We start from the raw sequence: 22,359 nt of genomic DNA on the forward strand, positions 1-22,359 counted from the left end.
GAAGTTCCATTCCCAGGGAGCAGGGAGATATAGATGAGGCAACCGGCATAGAGATGTATTTCAGAGGAAGTTAGATAAACACATGGGGGAGGAAGGAGGAGAAGAGACTGACCTTTTGGTTTAGATGAAGAGGGGTAGGAGCAAGGGAAGTGGAGACAGTGGTCATGTCACTGGCCTATTAAGCCCAAGCTCTAGGTCTGGGGGCACTGGGTTCAAATCCCACTGTGCCAGCCGGTGGATTTTAAATTCAGTTAATAAACCCGACATGACAACTATTGTCAATTTGTTATAAAGATCGACCTGGCTCACTAATGTCCTCCCTTTAGGGAAGAATATCCTTACCTGGTCTGACCTGCATGTGACCCTGGACCCACAGAAATGTGGTTGACTCTTAAGTGACCTCTGAAATGACCGAGCAAGCTGCTCAGTTCAAGGGTAATTAGGGATGGGCAACAAATGTTGGCCTTGCCAGTGACCCCCACATTGCATGAAAAAATCTAGATCCTTTTGTTTAGAGGACCTTTCAAATCATCTTTCTTTAAATTATTCCCTAACTCAGCTGTAGAGTTTAATCAACCGACAGATAATATGATTTGAATGGTCTTTTTTAAAGACAAATTTTGGCGATGCAGTTGGTCAGCTGATCCTCAAATGGGATCTTTTACGTCGATTTGAGAGGATGGATGGGTCTTTGGTTACAAATTGCATCCAAAATTTGTAGCAGCTAAAAGCAGTGAGGTGCTCCCTCAGCTCTGCACTGATGTGTCAACATCAATTTTTGGGCACAAGCCTCGGATGTGGAGCTTGAACGTGGACCTTCTGACTGAGGCAGACTGACTTACCCACTGTCCCAAGGGAACGTTTACCTCCTGCAGCCTTTTCTCCAGTTGCAGGCTTGGCTTCTAACAATGCTGGTTCCCTGATATTCCCAACAAGATTTAAGTATATTTCTGAAAATCTCCAAGTGCTTGCTGAATATTGGCACTAACCCTGAGCAGGAGTAGCTGCTTTTTTTCTCCGGGTTCACACCAACAATGTCAGCTGTGGCCCAGTGAGCACAGTTCTTGACTTTGAATGGGAAGGTTGTGGCCAAGTCCTAATCCAAAGATTTGAAACAAAACCTAGACTGATGCTCCCAGTGCAGTACTGAGGGAGTGCTGCAGTCTTCAAGGTGCTGCTGCATTTGGATAAGGCATCAAATGGAGGCCCCTATCTGCCATCTCAGGTGAAGATAAAAGATCCGGTGGAGCTGTTTTGGATAAAAGCCTCAAACAAGATCACTAAAACAGAATTCCTGCTGGTAATTGCATTTCTGTTTGTAGGAGCTTGCTGAGTGTAAATTGGCTCGGATATTAACTTCATTGCAACAGTGACGACGCTCCACGTGTACTTAATTCCTTTCAAGCACTTTGGGATGTCCTGAGGCCATAACCAGTATTAAATACATGCAAGTTCTTTGTTTCCCATAATACTAACAACAGAGGTGAGGGTGCCTTGGCAACCAGGCCTGGCATTGCCTGTTTTCACCTGAAGCACAATGATAAGGCACTGAAACCAGCATAAAATGCAGTTTGGCTGAAATGAATAGAAACAGTATAAATGAATTGACAGTGGTTGGGAGCAAGGAGAATAACCGTCTGTTAAATTTCCAGTGACTGAAAGTTGCTATAAACAAGCGGGATTTAATAGTAACCTATAAAATTCTAACAGGACCAGACAGGGTAGATGCAGGAAGGATGTTCCCGATGGTGGGGGTGTCCAGAACCAGGGGTCACAGTCTGAGGATATGGGGTAGACCATTTAGGACTGAGATGAGGAGAAATTTCTTTACCCAGACAGTGGTGAGCCTGTGGAATTCACTACCACAGAAAGTAGTTGAGGCCAAAACATTGTATGTTTTCAAGAAGGAGTTAGATAAAGCTCTTGGGGGTGAAAGGGATTAAAGGGTATGGGGAGAAAGCGGGAGCAGGCTATCGAATTGGATGATCAGCAATGATCATGATGAACGGTGGAGCAGGCTCGAAGGGCCTGTTTCTATGTTTCTATGAGCTCTTTTGCAGATTGGATATATTAGAAATTCAGCAATATTTTGAAATGTAGTCAGAGTAATTGTTATCCTGGGGGATTTGCTGTGCTGTCACATTAAGGTGAAAATGGCTTTCTAACTTCTGGTGTCAAATGCCAATCTGAATCCCCAGAGCAGAAATGCCCAGCTGCAGCAAATCTTTCTCAGGACAGGCAATCTGATGCAGCTTTGAATCCACTCTGGCTTCAGCCCAACATCAAGGCAAGATCACCTGTGAACTTGCTAACATTTCAAAATGTCTTAGTAATATAAATAGACAACACTCCCATTTGTAAGATTGATCATTAAATAAATAACGTCCACTCCCACATGAAGGGCAGTGAAGACCTGGAACTGTGTTGTTGGAAAAGGCTGTTGATGGTAGGTCATTTGGAGATTTTGGGACTGAGATCCGTGTTTCTATGTTGCTAACCACATTCTCCTAACATTCAATATGAGCACATGGGGAGCAGGGCACTGCATTTTCTGAGCTTCTCTCTGGCTCGGGGCAGGAGTGAGGTTAGCAGGTAACTGTGGCCTGGTGGGTGATGGGTGAGCGCTGCCTCCTAGAAATTCTGTTCTGAGATCAGTACTTCTGCAGGGTAATTACAACTTAACTTTCTTATTTCGGATCTCACTGAGAGGCGAGAACGAGATCTTCAACTTCCTTAATCACTTTCTGAAAAATGACAAAGGTTTAGACGGAGTGAAATTGAGTTGGGCGGTGAGCACAAAACAGACGGTATCACTTCGCCCATCCCGCACTCCATCCAACTCTCAGTTCCATTGACTTCATTAACGACCAGCACAAGTGATTCTACTTATTTAGCATCACTGCTTGTGCCAATATCACTCCTTTATCATGATTATTTTGGACTACACAGTTATTTCTCCCCTGTATTTTGTTTTTTAAGAGTAGGCCACAATGAGGATTAATGGCTTGGAAAATGTAAATGATCAGACAAGGGTGCTGAAGTGACAAGAATGCAGACAAAGCTTGAGTTATTTTGGTTGAATCATTGCGGGGTTGGGGGGCGTTGTGACAGAGATGGGGAGATATTAGACGTTATGCTGGTTCCTTCACACTGCTCCACTGGGCAGGGTTGAAACACTCATTCCACCACTGAATTGAAAACCATCCCACCAGCTCTCCTGGAATTCCTTGAGATTGGACAGTAAGCTACCAATATTATACAATAGGCTACCAATATTATAATCAAGTGCAGCACTAAATTACATTTACAGCGCAGAGACAGGTCATTCAGCCCAACTATTCCATGCCAGGGTTTATACTCCACACAATCCTCCTGCCGACTTTTTCAGCTAACCCTGGGCAGTGTCTTCTCCACTGTACAAAAAAGGTTCTCTGGCATCGGGGCCATTTGAAGGTGGTGTGCCCTGCAGCGCCATCTTATAGGAGGCAGCCAATGAGCAGCCCATTATGGGAGATGTGGATGCTGCTGAGGTATCCGTGGCCCTTAATTGTGTCACGGGCGAACTAGCAACTGCTGCCCCAAGATCCGACCTCCATGAAAATCTCCTGGAGGCCGAAACACATTGGAGAACAGACCCAACCGGCTTCAGTCGTATTTTCTAGGCTCCCTCCCCACCCCCCAACTGAATCCAAATCCTCAGGGCTGGTAAGATTCTGCCCTCTATCACCATGTCCTTCTATTTGAGTATTGCTGAAAAAGAGACCTGTCTAAGCTTTTTGTCTTGGACTCATCAGTGCGATACGAAAAATTTAGATGTGGCCCTTTTTTCAGCAATACTCAAGTTCTTTACTAGCAAAGCTTCGATTGCTTTCTCCCTCATGTGGTTACCCAGCTTTTCTTTAAATGCATCTATGGTATTCACTGATGGAGCAGGTTTCGTGTTCTTGCAATTGTCTAAGTGCAGGAGCAATGTCCATTCACGTGGTACAGGAAAGGTCAGACATAGGACTGAGGGTGATGAAACTTTATAGGTCTCAAAGGTATACAATTAATGAGGGAGTAATGAATTATACTTTTCCCGTCACTTAAAATGTTTAATTAAAAAAAGAAATCTTTCTTCTGGTGCTGCAGAAACAGCTGGCCAGGCTGTATCATAGTCGTCTTCTACAGGCCTCCACCAGCAATAAGCATCTTTCTTTCCCCTCCCTACCGCGCCCCACCTCTCCCCTCCCTACCGCGCCCCACCTCTCCCCTCCCTACCGCGCCCCACCTCTCCCCTCCCTACCGCGCCCCACCTCTCCCCTCCCTACCGCGCCCCACCTCTCCCCTCCCTACCGCGCCCCACCTCTCCCCTCCCTACCGCGCCCCACCTCTCCCCTCCCTACCGCGCCCCACCTCTCCCCTCCCTACCGCGCCCCACCTCTCCCCTCCCTACCGCGCCCCACCTCTCCCCTCCCTACCGCGCCCCACCTCTCCCCTCCCTACCGCGCCCCACCTCTCCCCTCCCTACCGCGCCCCACCTCTCCCCTCCCTACCGCGCCCCACCTCTCCCCTCCCTACCGCGCCCCACCTCTCCCCTCCCTACCGCGCCCCACCTCTCCCCTCCCTACCGCGCCCCACCTCTCCCCTCCGAGCCCTGACAAGGCTGGTCCCCGACAGTAAATGGACAATAATAAATGAAAGAAAGAAGATGCATTTACCTGACACCTTTCACAACTTCGAGACATCCCAGATTGTTTGACAGATAATGATGAAAGATGATGAGGGTCAGTTATGAGCAGGAGAGGGTAATGTCACTGAATGTGTAGTTCAGAATCCCAGGCTAATGCTGTGTGGACATGGGTTCAAATCCCACTCTGGGAGCTGGCGGAATTTAAATTCTGTTAATAAAACCTGGAACACAAAGTAATACTGAGTATGTTATTGTTTGTTGTTAAAAAGCTCTCTGGGTCACTAGTGTCCTTTTGGGAAGGAAATCTGCCATCCTTACCCGGTCTGGCCTACTTGGGACTCCAGACCCCCGGCAATGTGGTTGGCTCTTAACTGCCCTCTGAAATGGCCGAACGAGCCACTCAGTTGAAGGGCAGTTAGGGATGGGCAACCCTTGCCAGTGATGCCGACACGTCATGAAAGAATAAAAAAATACTTTTCAAACTGCTGTCGAAGTTGCAATTAAGCTGCCACAGAGCTCACAACAAGATCCCATAAATAACGCTGGGCCAGATATGACCAGATCGCTTTAGTTGGTAAACGTTGGCCAGTGCGTGAGGAGAACTGTCTGCTCTTCTTTGACTAGAACCACGGGACTTTTTCCACTTGCCTGAGAAGTCAGACAGGGCCTCAGTGAAAGTACAGAATTTCCAGAGTGCTGCGCTGAATTATGTGCTCAGCCTTCTATCCCCAACTGAGCTCCACTTGACGCTTCAGTCTGACCCTCCAAATCACCTGGGGTGAGGAGTGCAGGGTGAAGGTGCAGCCATGGTGAAGTTGTGCCATTGTAGTAGCCAGGAGAAAAGTCTGGCCCTGGATCTTTACTGCTGGTAACTCAGCTCTCTCGTGCTATCAGCCTCAATGACTCTCTGAAGCTAGTCGCTTTGATCGCACAAATTTACAGAATTCAATGGCATTAAAGGAAAAGGAAAAACAATATACGATTTAGACTTTAATGAAAGATTTTCTTCTTATGCAATGGGTATTGAAGAGAGTTGGTCCCTGTAAGGGGACCCACACTATTTCCCATCCATCCACTATCGGCCAGGCTCCGTTATTCGTGTGCTTGATGTTCCTCCACAAAGTCCAGTCCTGGGCCAGGATTTTACAGCCCCTCCCGCCCAGTGGGATATTACGGTCCCACCCAAGCGAATGGAGATTTTAATGGCTCGCTGCATCTGCCGGGTGAGCGGGGAGACACAACGTGGCGAGGCCGTAAAATCCTGGCCCTGGTGATAACTGGCACCGAAGCATGAGAGAGCTCCCTGGAGATGCTTTTTCTCAACAGGTGATCTTTAGGGATGTGTCCCACAACCCTTCATAAATCAGTACCTTCTTCATCAAATGATTCACATTAAAATAAATGAATTGACATTGAAAGGTCAAAGTGAATTAATTATGCAGCAATGTTTTCTGTGAGCAGTATAACGCCAAGTTTATCCAGTCACTTTAAAACAGGAGCTCACCTTCCCAGAAGTGTCTTGACTGTATTTTCTCCGGGAGATGTAAAGTGTTCAGGACAGTTTTAAGAGCTGACTGAATTTCCTGTGTGATTTTCTTGTCATTGAACCTACTTTCTGTTGAACCATTCCCAGGATCAGCCCCCAGATGGCAGGTGGCAACTGCCAAAAGCTTCAATTTCAAAGCAGTGACAGCCAGGCACCATTGGCTAATGCTTTACAAACCACAAGGAACGTTAACACCAAAGCCTTGAGATTCGGGACAAACCAAATCGCGTTCAGCATTTTTTACTTCAAAGTTCATTTAAATCCACACACAAACAAACGTCAAGAGGGAAACACCAAGCGGACTTGCAACTAGGAGTTGGGTAGGAGAGGAGTGGAGTGAGAAGTTGAAAAAGAGAAAGAATGCTTTCGTGTAGCAGTACAATCCATCTCCAACTCTCTGCACTTGAATGGATGAATAAAACCTGCCCTTGAATCTTCTGAAGACACTCTTTCTGCATGACCCCTCCCGCCTGGCCGCCTGACCCCACGTCTGATCTACAGCAGACACCTCTTACCTTCAACGAGTCGATGTTTAGACTTTCTTTCATTGACATTCTTCGAATCACTATCTCCTCCTTTCTCTCATATTGTGCCCTCTCCACCCCTCTTTCTGACTGATGCTTCTTTCCCTCTCAACCAATGGGAACTAACTCTCAGTAAAGCCTAAACCAATCCAAGAGTTGAGTAACACGAGGAAATCTCGTGTTTTCTAAATTTTCTAAAAATCCGACATTCCTGAGCAGGATACAAGCAGAAGATGGTCTCTTGTCCCAAATGTTTCCTTGCTCACCATTGGAATTTTTCTTCTCTTTCCATTTTATTGATTGTAATCAGTCTTCCATTAGCTGAGTTTTTCTCCCTTGCTTCCCCAAAGTCCCAAATCTTTGTCATATTTGCTTTTGCTCCTCGCTGTGTTGAATGTGTCATCTCTTATTCCCACTCATTCTTTCCCAGGACCTCAAACCTGCATTATTCCTCTATTCTCACAGTCCAGGTCACACGAGACAATAGCTTTATTAATATGAATTGCACATTATTTTAGAATTCTTTATAAAGTTCTTTTCAAGTAAGTTTGTTGTTCCAAAAGAAGAAAGTTGATCTTCAACTCCCCTGCATTCGAAACACTGATCTTTAACAAAGACTTCCATTTATATAGCACCCAATCACACCACTAAAATGTCTGGAACACTTCACAAATGTTGAAGTGCACTGACTGTTGGTGAACTGCCCAGACTACACTACCTACTCACAGTAGAATTTCAAAGCACATGTGCACTTGCTATTAGAATTTGAAGTGAACTCTGTACGGGTACCAGGAAGGGTATGCAACATTTTGAAGTGTAATTCTGAATCTGTGTTAAACAATATTGCATGTACCTCTCGTTTAAATCTCAGCATGGAAACTTGAAACTGTTGCCAAAGCTACAAGTATTCAGAAGCTAGCAGTGTCCTTTGTCTAAAAATAAATGATACCTTTTTACTCCTTTTCTGAAGGTGCACCCCTCAAGTCCCTCCATTGTGAGTCCAGTCAACAGTTTGTTTCAGGAACATTATATCCCAGCCCAGAGCTGGTCTCATCCAACATTACAGAAGTGTAAGCTTCTAGGGTTACAATTAGAAACTAGAGGTGGACTCTTTACCCTTTTCAGTGCCCAGATTAGCAACTCACTTGGAGGTAACTCTTTCGAGGACAAACACGTTTCCATCTGTTGCTATTCAGATGAAGTTACATTGTTTCATAGTTTGTTATTGTGAGATTTGAACTCTTGATCTTGGGGTCACAAGCCCAGTACCATAACCACTTGGCTATTTAGGCCAAGCCAACACAATCCTGGCTGTGATCAACTTACTCCATATGCAAAAGTGATTGAACCTCAAAACTTCCCACTCTCCTCAAGTGCATTTAAACTCCACAAGCGTGGAGCACAGCTGAAAGGGCTTTGTCCTGATGCTAAACGTAGGAGTGTAAAATGTGTGTGAAGCTTGGAACTGACTCTGAGATGATGATGAGCACTGTGACTGCACTTAGGCTGCACGTACATTGAAATTATAATGTCAGCTGACTCCACAATTGGGAAGTAAATGCACCCTAAGGTGCAATACCACTTCCAAGTCAGTCATTAAAGTGCCTTTTTATTAATGATTAATTAAACTGTAAGCAGATGTGGAGGCTTCTTCCCATAGTAAAAGTGCCATCCAGTGTTTCTGTTTGTGGAATGCTGACTGGATATTGGGTTACTTTCATAAAATGAGCGACTAAATGGGAACTAAATAATATAACGTACTAGAGAGCAAGTCCACAGAGTTTAATTGGCACATGTTTGTCCTAAACTAGAAATCTCAAGATGGCAAACTTCATGGTTCACGTTGTTCCAAGATGTTCTGAGAATAGGATTGAAGCACCTTATTGGGTACAGTGGTATATTGGCTCTGTTACTGAACTAGTAATCTGGAGGCTTAGACTATTTATTATTTTATTCTTTGATGGGATGTGGGCATTGTTGACAAGGCCAGCCTTTGTTGCCCATCCCTAACTGCCCTTGAGCTGAGTGCAGTCACATGTAGGCCAGACCAGGTAAGGACAGCAGACTTCCTTCCCTAAAGAACATTAGTGTCCCAGATAGGTTTTTACAGCAATCAATAATAGGTTAATGGTCGTCATTATTGAGACTAGCTTTATATTCCAGGTTTTATTAATTGTATTTACATTCCACCAGCTGCCTTGGTCGGACTTGAAGCCGCGACCCCAGATCATTAGCTTGGGCTCCTGGATTATGAGTCCAGTGACATGAGCATGACACAACCTTCTCCCCCTAATAATTTGGAGAATAAGTTCCAATTCCACCATGCTAGTTGGAGAATGTAATTAGGTAGTAAATAAATCTGGAATAAAAAAGCTAGTATATGTAGTGGTGACCATAAAATGACCAGAATGTTGTCCAAACCCATTTGGTTCACGAATGTAATTTGGAGAGAGAGACCTGTCCTTACCCGGTGTGGCCCATTGTGACTCCAGACCCACAGCAATGTGGTTGACTCTGAATTGGCCAAACAAGCCGGACAGTTACCACCACCTCTTCCTTAAGGGCAATTAAGAATGAACAACAAATGCTGAGCTTGCGATGAATAAAGAAAACCATTAGAAACAATAGGAACAAAGTAATGGAAGGTTTACCTTGTATCTAGCTGGTTCTGCACCTGGCCCAGTTGTGCTCGCAGTGACTCCAGAAAATGGTTGGGGGAGGTGGGGATTGAGCTGGCCAGCATCAGTGCTGGGTGCCCACACAGGACTGGAATTTCACAGCATTGAGACTGGGATAATGACAGAATGCTGTTTCGTCTCCATTGCCCCGCCCAGCTTCTTGGGCACCTGCAGAGCCTGATGTTCAATGCAATGATGTACATTGATCGGTGTAAAAAACAGGGGCATTGAATAAACACCAGGTTTGGCATGAGGTCCGTTATTGCAGATCCTGTCACTTCCAAAACCAAGAACAGCTATTTGACCCTGGCTACTCTGCAGGCAAGCACGTCCGTGCTCCTCTTCTTCCAGTTTAAGACCACTTCTGCCGATCGATTCATCTTGTTCAACAATGGCGACGGCAATGACTTCATTGCTGTGGGACTAGGTAAAGGGTATGGGAAACTTGTTTGGGTCGTTTTGTTTGAGCTCTCACTGGATTCGCCACATCTGCTGTTGGTCAGTGACTCATGGAGATTAGGAGCAGTGTAAATGTAAAGGGAAATCACAGGGCTGTAGTGTAAAACACCTGAGTTTCAAAGCAAGTACCCAGCCAGTCAGCTGAGAGTGAATGGTGGTTTAAATCAGAATGTAGAAACTACTCCTTAAAGTAGTATTTGTCTTGTCACAACAGCCTTTATAACAAATCTTAAAAAGTGCTTATTTAACTAATTAGATCATAGGGTCACGGCTAATCCCCCCCCCCACCCCTCCAAAAAGATAATTATTGGCTTGTTGACTTTTAGTGAATGGCCTTGGCTGCGGGTTCAGTTTCTCTGGCTTTTCTTGTGCCAAACAGTGAGCTAGAACAAGAGATTATTTTAATGATAAATATCACAAAGATTGGTAAAGATCTGACAGGCCATTTATTTCATTTGCTTCAGTCTTGCATCATAGCTTCGAACTGCTTCTTCAACCATTCTGGGATTTCTGCCTCCACGAGCCCACATTTTTCTACATGCATTCTTTCTGCAAAGTGACTCCCTGACCTCAGCTCTGACCTGCTAACTGTTTGTGCAGAGATCCCCCTGCTCTAAGTGTGACGTTTTACTGTGGAATAGTGCTGTTATTAATCTTTGCTATTCCAGTTGCTATCTTGTACATCTTCATCCCATTCACTACCTTTCAACATGACCGATTCAGAGCTTTCATGTCGATTCGAGCCCCGGCTACCTTCATCACAGCAGTGACTTTGCCTTAAGTGGCTCTGAAGGTGCTTTGCGACATCTAGAGGCAACATACAAAGGCCAGTTCTTCCTTTGCAAATCCACACTCTTAAAGTTCATACATGAAGAGATAACGGGACAAGGCATTAGAGAATGAAAGCTACCCATGGAACCTTGTATCCTACAAAGATAGTCAATGCTTTTGAGAGGGGAAAGATAGAAAACAGAAGCAGAAGTGGGTCATTCGGCCCTTTGAGGCTGCTCTGCCATTCAGTTTGATCATGGCTGATCCTCTATCTCAATGCCGTATTCCTGCTCTCTCCCCATAATCCCTTGATGCCTTTAGAGTTTAGAAATCTATCTATTTCCTTCTTAAGTATAATCAGTGACTCTAGCGAGAGAATTCCACAGCTTTACCACCATCTGAGTGAAGACGTTTCTCCTCATCTCAGCCCTAAATAGCCTACCCTGTATCCTGAGATTGTGACCTCTTGTTCTAGACCCCCCCCAGCCAGCTAGAGGAAAGATCATCCCTGCATTCAGTCTGTCCATCCCTGTCAGAATTTTATATGTTTCAATAAGATCCCCTCTCATTCTTCTAAACTCCAGTCAATACAGACCGAGTCGGCCCAACCTCTCCCTCATACAACAACCCTGCCTTCCCAGGCATCAAGCAATTCAAGAGTGCTTCTCTTTGAAAAGGAAAGAATATGAAATAATCATCGAGGGTCTGGTTAACATTTTCAAAGTTAAATTAAAATTAAACAATGAATCTGTGAGAAATGCACAACTTCTCAATTTTCTATTTTCTCATTTTGATATTAATTATGTCACATATTTTTTGCTAAGCAGTGTAATATTTTTATTGCAATTCTAATGTATAATTGCAATTTACAATATATACAAATTCCTTTATTTAATTTGTGTTTGTTGATATCCTTTGCTCACCAGTCCTGACTCCAGGATTTGTTTAAAACTTGGTGAATCCGTGTCCTTCTGCAGATACATCCACAATGTGTTTGACCTGGAAATGGGCTAAACCTTATCAAGCAGAACTCTGAAAAGGTCTTGGGTGACGATCAATGGCTCAATGTGGTTATCGCCAGGGACAACAGCAACACACACACTTAAGGTGGATGCTAGATCTGTGACTCATCATCAATGGTGCCAAAACCCTGGTCCTTAAAGGTAAGCTTCTTTCAATTTAGACCCCTCAAAACCCCCCACAACCCCAATTCAGTCAGTTAAGCTGCAAGATCAATTAAATTATGCACACATTACCATTTGGAGAGGACTCATGCTGGCCAACAAAGCTAAGGCTGTTGATGAGCTATGTTCACACAAAGACTGCAGTTTTCTGTAATTACCATGGTTAATTCTTAGGCCACCACAATTCACAACAATGAGAAAGAACTCCTGACTCTTTCAAGAACTGTGGACACAGGGGATGTGATGCCTTGGGTGCTTAATGTACCGTGTAATGTGATACGTCCCGATTGGGGGACTTGGCCAATTCACTGACTCGGGTGAAACTGTGCCAACAAATCCCCAGGCTGGATCCAGGGATGTGGTATAGTGTCTGACCTCTGCAGCTGGCCTTTAGGGCCCTGGTCAAGGTAGAGAGGATTAGGCCCATTCCACTGTCTAGTTGCCCCTTTTCTTGGATTGTGCCAACGTCTGGATGTCAGTGTGGAACTCGATGTTCTCATTTCTGAAATTGTGGCTGCCGACTTTGGTTTTGTACATGCAGAATGGGAATTGTAGTCGGAAAGGCTGGTGACACCAATGGGACAATGCAAAAGCTTCATCGGGGCCTTGAGCAGGGGAGAGAACCTGGGAACAGTGAGGCTGGGAGCATGTGTTTTACTTGACTGGGGTGTAAAATTGTGATTGCTGAATGCAATAAAAAAATGAGGCAGACAAGGGCAACAACTGACACTTGCATTTGGCCCTGAATGTTTGCAAGAAGGGCTACAAGGCGTGGTCTGGGTGAACCCTGAATGAGTGGCTGTGCTGGTTGGTCGGTGGAGGTAACAGGGGTTGGAATCAGTGGCAATGGGGTAGAACAGTGCTTCCCAATTTGCCTTTAGTGTTGTCAGATGCACCCTCCCTCTGATCTAGAAGCATTAGCTCCACATCTCCTGCTTACCTGAACACTTTGCATGCAGGCAGAAAAGCTTTCATTAAAACTTGAGGTTTCGGAGAAAATTTGGCGAGCCCTATGGCACTGCATAAAACATCAGGAATACCGTTTAGACAGGGAGACACGGTATGTTATTAAAGGGAAGGCTAGAAAGAGTGGAAAGGACCTGGCAAGGTAGTGGGATGTGATGGGAAAGCAGTAATTGTGCAACACTGCAGTCAAACTGTCCGGGTACTTTATAAAAACAAAAAAACTGCGGATGCTGGAAATCCAAAACAAAAACAGAATTACCTGGAAAAACTCAGTAGGTCTGGCAGCATCGGCGGAGAAGAAAAGAGTTGACGTTTCGAGTCCTCATGACCCTTCGACAGAACTTGCGTTCGAGTCCAGGAAAGAGCTGAAATATAAGCTGGTTTAAGGTGTGTGTGTGGGGGGCGGAGAGATAGAGAGACAGAGAGGTGGGGGGGGGGGCGGGTGTGGTTGTAGGGACAAACAAGCAGTGATAGAAGCAGATCATCAAAAGATGTCAACGACAATAGTACAATAGAACACATAGGTGTTAAAGTTAAAGTTGGTGATATTATCTAAACGAATGTGCTAATTAAGAATGGATGGTAGGGCACTCAAGGTATAGCTCTAGTGGGGTTATTTTTTATATAATGGAAATAGGTGGGAAAAGGAAAATCTTTATAATTTATTGGGAAAAAAAAGAAGGGGGAAACAGAAAGGGGGTGGGGATGGGGGAGGGAGCTCACGACCTAAAGTTGTTGAATTCAACATTCAGTCCGGAAGGCTGTAAAGTCCCTAGTCGGAAGATGCGGTGTTGTTCCTCCAGTTTGCGTTGGGCTTCACTGGAACAATGCAGCAAGCCAAGGACAGACATGTGGGCAAGAGAGCAGGGTGGAGTGTTAAAATGGCAAGCGACAGGGAGGTTTGGGTCATTCTTGCAGACAGACCGCAGGTGTTCTGCAAAGCGGTCGCCCAGTTTACGTTTGGTCTCTCCAATGTAGAGGAGACCACATTGGGAGCAACGAATGCAGTAGACTAAGTTGGGGGAAATGCAAGTGAAATGCTGCTTCACTTGAAAGGAGTGTTTGGGTCCTTGGACGGTGAGGAGAGAGGAAGTGAAGGGGCAGGTGTTGCATCTTTTGCGTGGGCATGGGGTTGTGCCATAGGAGGGGGTTGAGGAGTAGGGGGTGATGGAGGAGTGGACCAGGGTGTCCCGGAGGGAGCGATCCCTACGGAATGCCGATAAGGGGGGTGAAGGGAAGATGTGTTTGGTGGTGGCATCATGCTGGAGTTGGCGGAACTGGCGGAGGATGATCCTTTGAATGCGGAGGCTGGTGGGGTGATAAGTGAGGACAAGGGGGACCCTATCATGTTTCTGGGAGGGAGGAGAAGGCGTGAGGGCGGATGCGCGAGAGATGGGCCGGACACGGTTGAGGGCCCTGTCAACGACCGTAGGTGGAAAACCTCGGTTAAGGAAGAAGGAGGACATGTCAGAGGAACTGTTTTTGAATGTAGCATCATCGGAACAGATGCAACGGAGGCGAAGGAACTGAGAGAATGGGATGGAGTCCTTACAGGAAGCGGGGTGTGAGGAGCTGTAGTCGAGATAGCTGTGGGAGTCGGTGGGTTTGTAATGGATATTGGTGGACAGTCTATCACCAGAGATTGAGACAGAGAGGTCAAGGAAGGGAAGGGAAGTGTCAGAGATGGACCATGTGAAAATGATGGAGGGGTGGAGATTGGAAGCAAAATTAATAAATTTTTCCAAGTCCTGACGAGAGCATGAAGCAGCACCGAAGTAATCATCGATGGACCGGAGAAAGAGTTGTGGAAGGGGGCCAGAGTAGGACTGCAACAAGGAATGTTCCACATACCCCATAAAGAGACAGGCATAGCTGGGGCCCAAGCGGGTACCCATAGCCACACCTTTTATTTGGAGGAAGTGAGAGGAGTTGAAGGAGAAATTGTTCAGTGTGAGAACAAGTTCAGCCAGACGGAGGAGAGTAGTGGTGGATGGGGATTGTTCGGGCCTCTGTTCGAGCTACAGCTCATATACCACACACACACACATAGATACACACACACACATACATAGATACACACACACACACACACACACACACATACACACATACATGGACACACTTCAGAGAGAATCAGTGACTCAGGCAATGAGAGAGAGAGAGAGAGAATCAGTGACAGAGGCAGTGAGAGAGAGAGAGAATCAGTGAGTGAGGCAGTGAGAGAGAGACAGGGAATCAGTGACAGAGGCAGAGAGAGAGAGAGAATCAGTGACAGAGGCAGAGAGAGAGAGAGAGAGACAGAATCAGTGACAGAGGCAGTGAGAGAGAGAGAGAATCAGTGACAGTGGCAGTGAGTGAGAGAATCAGTGTCAGAGGTAGTGAGAAAGAGAGAATTAGTGACAGTGGCAGTGAGAGAGAGAGAATCAGTGATTGAGGCAGTGGGAGAGAGAGAATCAGTGACAGAGGCAGAGAGAGAGAGAGAATCAGTGTCAGAGGCAGAGAGAGAGAGAGAGAGAGAGAGAATCAGTGTCAGAGGCAGAGAGAGAGAATCAGTGACAGAGGCAGAGAGAGAGAGAGAGAGAGAGAATCAGTGTCAGAGGCAGTGAGTGAGAGAGAGAATCAGTGTCAGAGGTAGTGAGTGAGAGAGAATCAGTGTCAGAGGTAGTGAGTGAGAGAGAATCAGTGAAAGAGTCAGTGAGAGAGAGAGAATCAGTGACAGAGGCAGTGAGTGAGAGAGAATCAGTGAAAGAGTCAGTGAGAGAGAGAGAGAGAATCAGTGACAGAGGCAGTGAGAGAGAGAGAGGGAATCAGTGACAGAGGCAGTGAGAGAGAGAGAGGGAATCAGTGACAGAGGTAGTGAGTGAGAGAGAATCAGTGAAAGAGTCAGTGAGAGAGAGAGAATCAGTGACAGAGGCAGTGAGTGAGAGAGAGGGAATCGGTGACAGAGGCAGTGAGAGAGAGAGAGAGGGAATCAGTGACAGAGGTAGTGAGTGAGAGAGAATCAGTGAAAGAGTCAGTGAGAGAGAGAGAGAATCAGTGACAGAGGCAGTGAGAGAGAGAGAGGGAATCAGTGACAGAGGCAGTGAGAGAGAGGGAATCAGTGACAGGTAGTGAGTGAGAGAGAATCAGTGTCAGAGGCAGAGAGAGAGAGAGAGAGAGAATCAGTGACAGAGGCAGTGAGTGAGAGAGAGAATCAGTGTCAGAGGTAGTGAGAGAAAGAGAGAATCAGTGACAGAGGCAGTGAGAGAGAGAGAATCAGTGTCAGAGATAGTGAGAGAGAGAGAGAGAATCAGTGACAGAGGCAGTGAGAGAGAGAGAATTAGTGACAGAGGCAGTGAGTGAGAGAGAGAATCAGTGTCAGAGGTAGTGAGAGAGAGAGAGAATTAGTGACAGAGGCAGAGAGAGAGAGAGAGAGAATCAGTGACAGAGGTAGTGAGAGAGAGAGAATCAGTGTCAGAGGCAGAGAGAGAGAATCAGTGACAGAGGTAGTGAGAGAAAGAGAGAATCAGTGACAGACATAGTGAGAAAGAGAGAATCAGTGACAGAGGCAGTGAGAGAGAGAGAATCAGTGTCAGAGGCAGTGAGTGAGAGAGAGAATCAGTGTCAGAGGCAGTGAGTGAGAGAGAGAATCAGTGACAGAGGCAGTGAGAGAGAGAGAATCAGTGACAGAGGCAGTGAGAGAGAGAGAATCAGTGTCAGAGGCAGTGAGTGAGAGAGAGAATCAGTGACAGAGGCAGTGAGAGAGAGAGAATCAGTGACAGAGGCAGTGAGTGAGAGAGAATCAGTAACAAAGGCAGTGAGAGAGAGAGAATCTGTGACAGAGGCAGTGAGAGAGAGAGAGAGAATCAGTGTCAGAGGCAGTGAGTGAGAGAGAGAATCAGTGACAGAGGCAGTGAGTGAGAGAGAATCAGTGACAGAGGCAGTGAGTGAGAGAGAATCAGTGACAGAGGCAGTGAGTGAGAGAGAGAGAATCAGTGTCAGAGGTAGTGAGAGAGAGAGAGAATCAGTGACAGAGGCAGTGAGTGAGAGAGAATCAGTGACAGAGGCAGTGAGTGAGAGAGAGAGAATCAGTGTCAGAGGTAGTGAGAGAGAGAGAGAGAGAGAATTAGTGACAGAGGTAGTGGGAGAGAGAGAATCAGTGACAGAGGTAGTGAGAGAGAGAGAGAATCAGTGACAGAGGCAGTGAGAGAGAGAATCAGTGACAGAGGCAATCAGAAACAGGTATAGAAAATGTGTGACAGGCAGTGAGAGAGAACCAGTGACTGAGGCATTGAGAGAGGAAGAGACTTCGTGGCACAGGTCATGAGAGAAGGAGAGAATCAGTGACAGGAAGTGAAAGAGAGAGACACAGAGAAAGAGAATCAGTGGCAGCAGTAGTGAGAGAACAAGGGAAGGAGGGAGAATCAGTGACAGAGGTAATGAAAGAGAGAGAGAAAAGTTTTACCATGATGCTTCTGGGGATGGGAGATTTTAGTCATAAGTTTCAATGGGAAATGCTGCGATTGATCTCCTTGAATCATAGGAGTTTGATGGGAGATTTGTTAGAAGTGAACGAGGTGATGACAGGGTTTATTAAGCTAGACATGGTGGCTGTCCCATTAGCTGATCGTACAAGGACTGGGGAACACAGAGTTTTCATTTCAGGCAAGAGATGCAGAAGGAATGTGGGCAAGAAGTGTTTTAACACAGCGAGAGGTGATGTTCTGGAACCCCACGCAGTGGTGGAAGTGGAGACGATGAATGATGTCAAAAGGAAAATGGATGAGCACTTGAGGGGATACAGGGATAAATGGGGGTCTGGGACTGACTGGATTGCTGTCCAGAGGGCCAGCATGGACTTGATGGGCTGAATGGTCTACTTTTTTTTTCATGGCTTGTGAGCATTGTCCACAAGGCCAGCATTTGTTACCCATCTCTAATTGCCCTTGAACTGAATGGCTCTGCTCGGCCATTTCAGAGGGCAGTTAAGAGTCAACCACAAAAAGGTGTGTCTGGAGTCACGTGCTGGCCAGACCGGGTAAGAATGGCAGATTTCCTTTCCTAAAGGACATTAGTGAACCAGATGGGTTTTTTCAACAATTGATGATAGTTTCATGGTCACCATTCCTGGCACTAGCTTTCAACTCCAGATTTATTGATTGAATTGAACTTCCACCAGCTGCTGTGGTGGGATTTGAATGTGTATTCTGAGCCACAAATGACACTATGAGAGTCCGAGACAGAGATTGACAAAAAGAAAAATACCTGGAAAAACTCAGCAGGTCTGACAGCATCTGCGGAGAGGAACTCAGTTAACGTTTCAGGTCTGAATGACCCTACAACAGAACTAAGGAAATAGAGAAATGAGGTGAAATATCAGCTGGTTGAGGGGGCTGGGACAGGTAGAGCTGGATAGAGGGGCAGTGATTGGTGGAGGCAAAGAAGAGATTGCCAAAAATGTCATAGACAAAAGGGGTGTTGACGGTGGTGATATTATCTATGGAATGTGCTAATAGGGACATTAAGGATAGCAGGTAGGACAAGCTAGTGGCAGATGGCCCTGGTGGGGTTGGGGTGGGGGGAAGGGATCGAAGTGGGCTAAAAGGTGGAGATAAAACAATAGATCGAAATAAATTTAAAAATAGGTGGGAAAAGACAAATGTATATATTTTTTTTAAATTGTGAATTATTGGAAAGAGGGGGATTGGAAAAGGGGTGGGGATGGAGGAGAGAGTTCATCATCTGAAATTGTTGAACTCAATATTAAGCCTGGAAGACTATAAAGTGCCTAGTCGGAAGATGAGGTGCTGTTCCTCCAGTTTGCGTTGAGCTTCACTGGAACAATGCAGCAGGCCAAGGACAGACATGTGGGCATGAGAGCAGGGTGGAGTGTTGAAATGGCAGGGGACAGGGAGGTCTGGGTCATTCTTGCGGACAGACCAAAGGTGTTCTGCAAAGCAGTCATCCAGTCTGTGTTTGGTCTCTCCAATGTAGAGGAGACCGCATTGGGAGCAGTGAATGCAGTAGACTAAATTGAGGGAAGTGCAAGTGAAGCCTGCTTCACTTGAAAGGAGTGTTTGGGCCCTTGGATGGTGAGGAGAGGGGAAGTAAAGGGGTAGGTATTGCACCTTCTGCAGTTGCATGGGAAGGTGCCGTGGGAGGGAGATGAGGTGTAGGTTGTGATGGAGGAGTGGACCAGGGGCGTCCCAGAGGGAATGATCCCTATGGAATGCTGCCGGGGGGGGGAAGGGAAGATGTGTTTGGTGGTAGCATCATGCTGGAGTTGGCGGAACTGGCGGAGGATGATCCTTTGAATGCGGAGGCTGGTGGGGTGATAAGTGAGGACAAGGGAGACCCTATCATGTTTCTGGAAGGGAGGAGAAGGCGTGAGGGCGGATGCACGGGAGATGGGCCAGACACGGTTGAGGGCCCTGTCAACGACCGTGGGTGGAAAACCTCAGTTAAGGAAGAAGGAGGACATGTCAGAGGAACTGTTTTTCAAGGTAGCATCATCAGAACAGATGTGACAGAGGCAAAGAAACTGAGAGAATGGGATCAAGTTCTTACGGGAAGCGGCGTGTGAGGAGCTGTAGTCAAGACAGCTGTGGGAGTCGGTAGGCTTGTAATGGATATTGGTGGACAGTCTATCACCAGAGATTGAGACAGCGAGGTCAAGGAAGGGAAGGGAAGTGTCAGAGATGGACCATGTGAAAATGATGGAGGGGTGGAGATTGGAAGCAAAATTAATAAATTTTTCCAGGTCCCGACGAGAGCATGAAGCAGCACCGAAGTAATCATCGATGTACCGGAGAAAGAGTTGTGGGAGGGGGCCGGAGTAGGACTGCAACAAGGAATGTTCCACATACCCCATAAAGAGACAGGCATAGCTGGGGCCCATGCGGGTACCCATAGCCACACCTTTTATTTGGAGGAAGTGAGAGGAGTTAAAGGAGAAATTGTTTAGTGAGAGAACAAGTTCAGCCAGACGGAGGAGAGTAGTGGTAGATGGGGATGGGGCAAGAGAGTGAGAGACAGTGTGACACTGAGAAAGAGAGGCAGAGAGAGATAGCAAGCCTGAGAGACAGAGAGAGAGCGAGAAACAGAGAGAGATTCAGAGGCAGAGACAGTGAGAGCGAGAAATAGAGATAGAGAGAGGAAAAGAGAGTCAGTGAAAGAGACAGGCAGAGACAGTAAGAGAGAGAAACAGAGAGAGGGAAAGAGAGAGTCAGTGAGAAAGACGGAGGTAGAGTGAGAAAGAGAAATAGAGAGACAGCAGGAGAGAGAGACATGGACAGAGGGAGAGAGAGAGGGACAGGGATTGTGGGTGGTATCTTAGAGGAGTTGGAGATTGATTGGGGAGAGAGGTGTTAAAGCCGACATGAACAGTGAATTGATCTTACCAGCCAGCTGCAGAAGCAGGAGGTCTGACTGAGGACCCCTTGTGCATCATTGGAACCGAAGATATGGTCAATGCAGATGTCACAGCTCTGCTGTCCTGCCCAGGCCCAGTATGGGAGGTAGAAATCCTGCTCTCCAGTCAGGTTTCTCATCTCCCTCTCAAAGGACAGGAGGTAGACACGGTGCCAACAGGGGAAGGCAGGTCCCCGGTGGGCGTAGCTACTCAGCTGGCCATCCCCCTGGGGCTTGGCACAGAGATAGTGTGCCCAGGCCAAGATGTCGTCGAGGCTGGCATCACGGACATGGAGCGGCGAGCCGGGCTCAGGACTGGAGCTTGTATAGATGACGTATCGGGAGCTGACTGTGCGCTTGGCCAGCAGGAGGCGGTCCAGGAAGAGGTCCCGCTCAGACACTGACATCTGCCGCAGATCCCGCCTCTCCACCAGGCGCCGCCGCTGGCATTGTGAGCCCACCCGGCCGGGGGCACACTCCCCACAGTCCACACCGCCACATCCCCGTTGGCACGCGCACAGCCAGCTGAAGGAGTAGGACGGCCAGCCTAGGCAGAAATCGGTGGCGCGCCCCTCACCCACCTGCCCACCTGACCAGGGTGACGGCAGTGCCAGCTCCTGGCAGTAACCCCGGCCTGAGGCACTCCCACAGGGTGAGCCGTCGCCCCACCAGTGTGGGCAGCACATGCCATTTGCTATGTGCCAATCACTGGCGCAAGTGCGAGGGACCTGCCCCTGGGTGCTTGCCAAGACGGCCAATACCAGCAGTAGCTGGCAGCAGCAGGCACAAGGTTTGGACATTGTTTGCAACCAGACTGACTCCCACATGGCTCCTTATTGGCAGTGATGGGTTCCTGCGATGCTCAAACTAATGAGACTCCGGTGGCGCTGACGATCGACAATTCCTCCCAGCTCCGCATCCGGCTGTCAGGTCCTGCCCGGCTGCTGTAGAATCTGATCCTGCGGACGACCCCCCCGCTCTGGCCTCCGTTGCACCGTTACCCAGTACTCAGCTGGTTGACTGACGTGTACCTCGCCCCTGTGAGGATAAGCAGAACAGCAGGTTAGAGGTCAACCAAAGAGAGAGTCTGAGGGGGAATTCGATGGCGAATGCAGACAGAGACACAGTTACACGCCAGAGGCACACACACACTCTCTCACACACAGGCAAATACAGACATAGGAACATAGGAGACAGGAGCAGGAGTCGGCCATTTGGCCCCTTGAACCCACTCCGCCATTTAATTAGATCATGGCTGATCTTCTCCCTCACGCCATTTTCTTACCCTATCCCTATACTGCTTGATATCTTTCATCTGTGGAAATCTATCAATCTCAGTCTCATACTCAATGACTGAGCCTCCACAGCCCTCTGGGGTAGAGAATTCCAAACATTCACAACCCTCTGAGTGAAGACATTCCTCCTCAAGTCAGTCCGAAATGGCCTGCCCCTTATCGTGAGACTGTGATCCCTGGTTCTAGACCCCCCAGCCAGGGGATACATCATTCCTGCATCTATCCTGTCCAGCCTTGTAAGAATTTGGTATCTTTCAATAAGATCGCCTCTCATTCTTTGAAACTCTAGTGAATACAGGCCCAGTCTCCTCAGTCTCTCCTCATAGGACAATGCCGCCATCCCAGGGATCAGTCTGGTGAACCTTCACTGCACTCCCTCTATGGTAAGTATCTCCTTCCTTTGTTAGGGAGACCAAAACACAATACTCCAAGTGCGATCTCACCAAGGCTTTTAAGCAATCGCCCCCCCCCCCGGCACCTTCTCCCATTGTCCCCATGAACGGTTTGACACCTGGTGAAGGGGGAAGCGATGTACATAAATAACGACTGAGATAGAGAAACAAGTGTTGGAAGAAGAGGGGAGGGGGGAGTGGAACATGCTGAATCTGTAATGTGGCGTTCAACTGATCCTATTAACTTTTAAGGACCAGCAAGAAGTTTGTTTGCAGTAACTGAAGTTTAAGTGATCTTTAACTCCTCAGGTCTGGATACCTTGGTTCCAAGCCTCTGACGTGATTAATGTGGTGTAACTGTGCTATTGTTAAAGGAAGTGAACGGACGAAAACGTGCAAGATGGTGCAGTCGGTAAGATGAAATATCAAATTGATAAGGTTAAAGTTATTGTTAAATTTGTGACCAAATTTGTACGGGCTGGT

At 47.0% G+C, this 22,359-nt stretch overlaps 1 protein-coding gene across 1 annotated transcript; it reads right to left on the bottom strand.

Moving 5' to 3' along the window:
• Positions 1-12,269: 12,269 nt before the first annotated feature.
• On the bottom strand, positions 12,270-20,989 carry LOC121275115 (tyrosinase-like). The gene is made up of 2 exons (XM_041182530.1): positions 20,180-20,989; positions 12,270-12,458 (listed from the first exon to the last, which is right to left on the bottom strand). The coding sequence occupies exons 1-2, from the start codon at positions 20,987-20,989 to the stop codon at positions 12,270-12,272; spliced, it is 999 nt and encodes a 332-aa protein (XP_041038464.1).
• Positions 20,990-22,359: the final 1,370 nt, after the last annotated feature.

Source organism: Carcharodon carcharias, unplaced genomic scaffold (assembly GCF_017639515.1).
Source record: "Carcharodon carcharias isolate sCarCar2 unplaced genomic scaffold, sCarCar2.pri U03, whole genome shotgun sequence".
NCBI lineage: Eukaryota > Metazoa > Chordata > Chondrichthyes > Lamniformes > Lamnidae > Carcharodon > Carcharodon carcharias.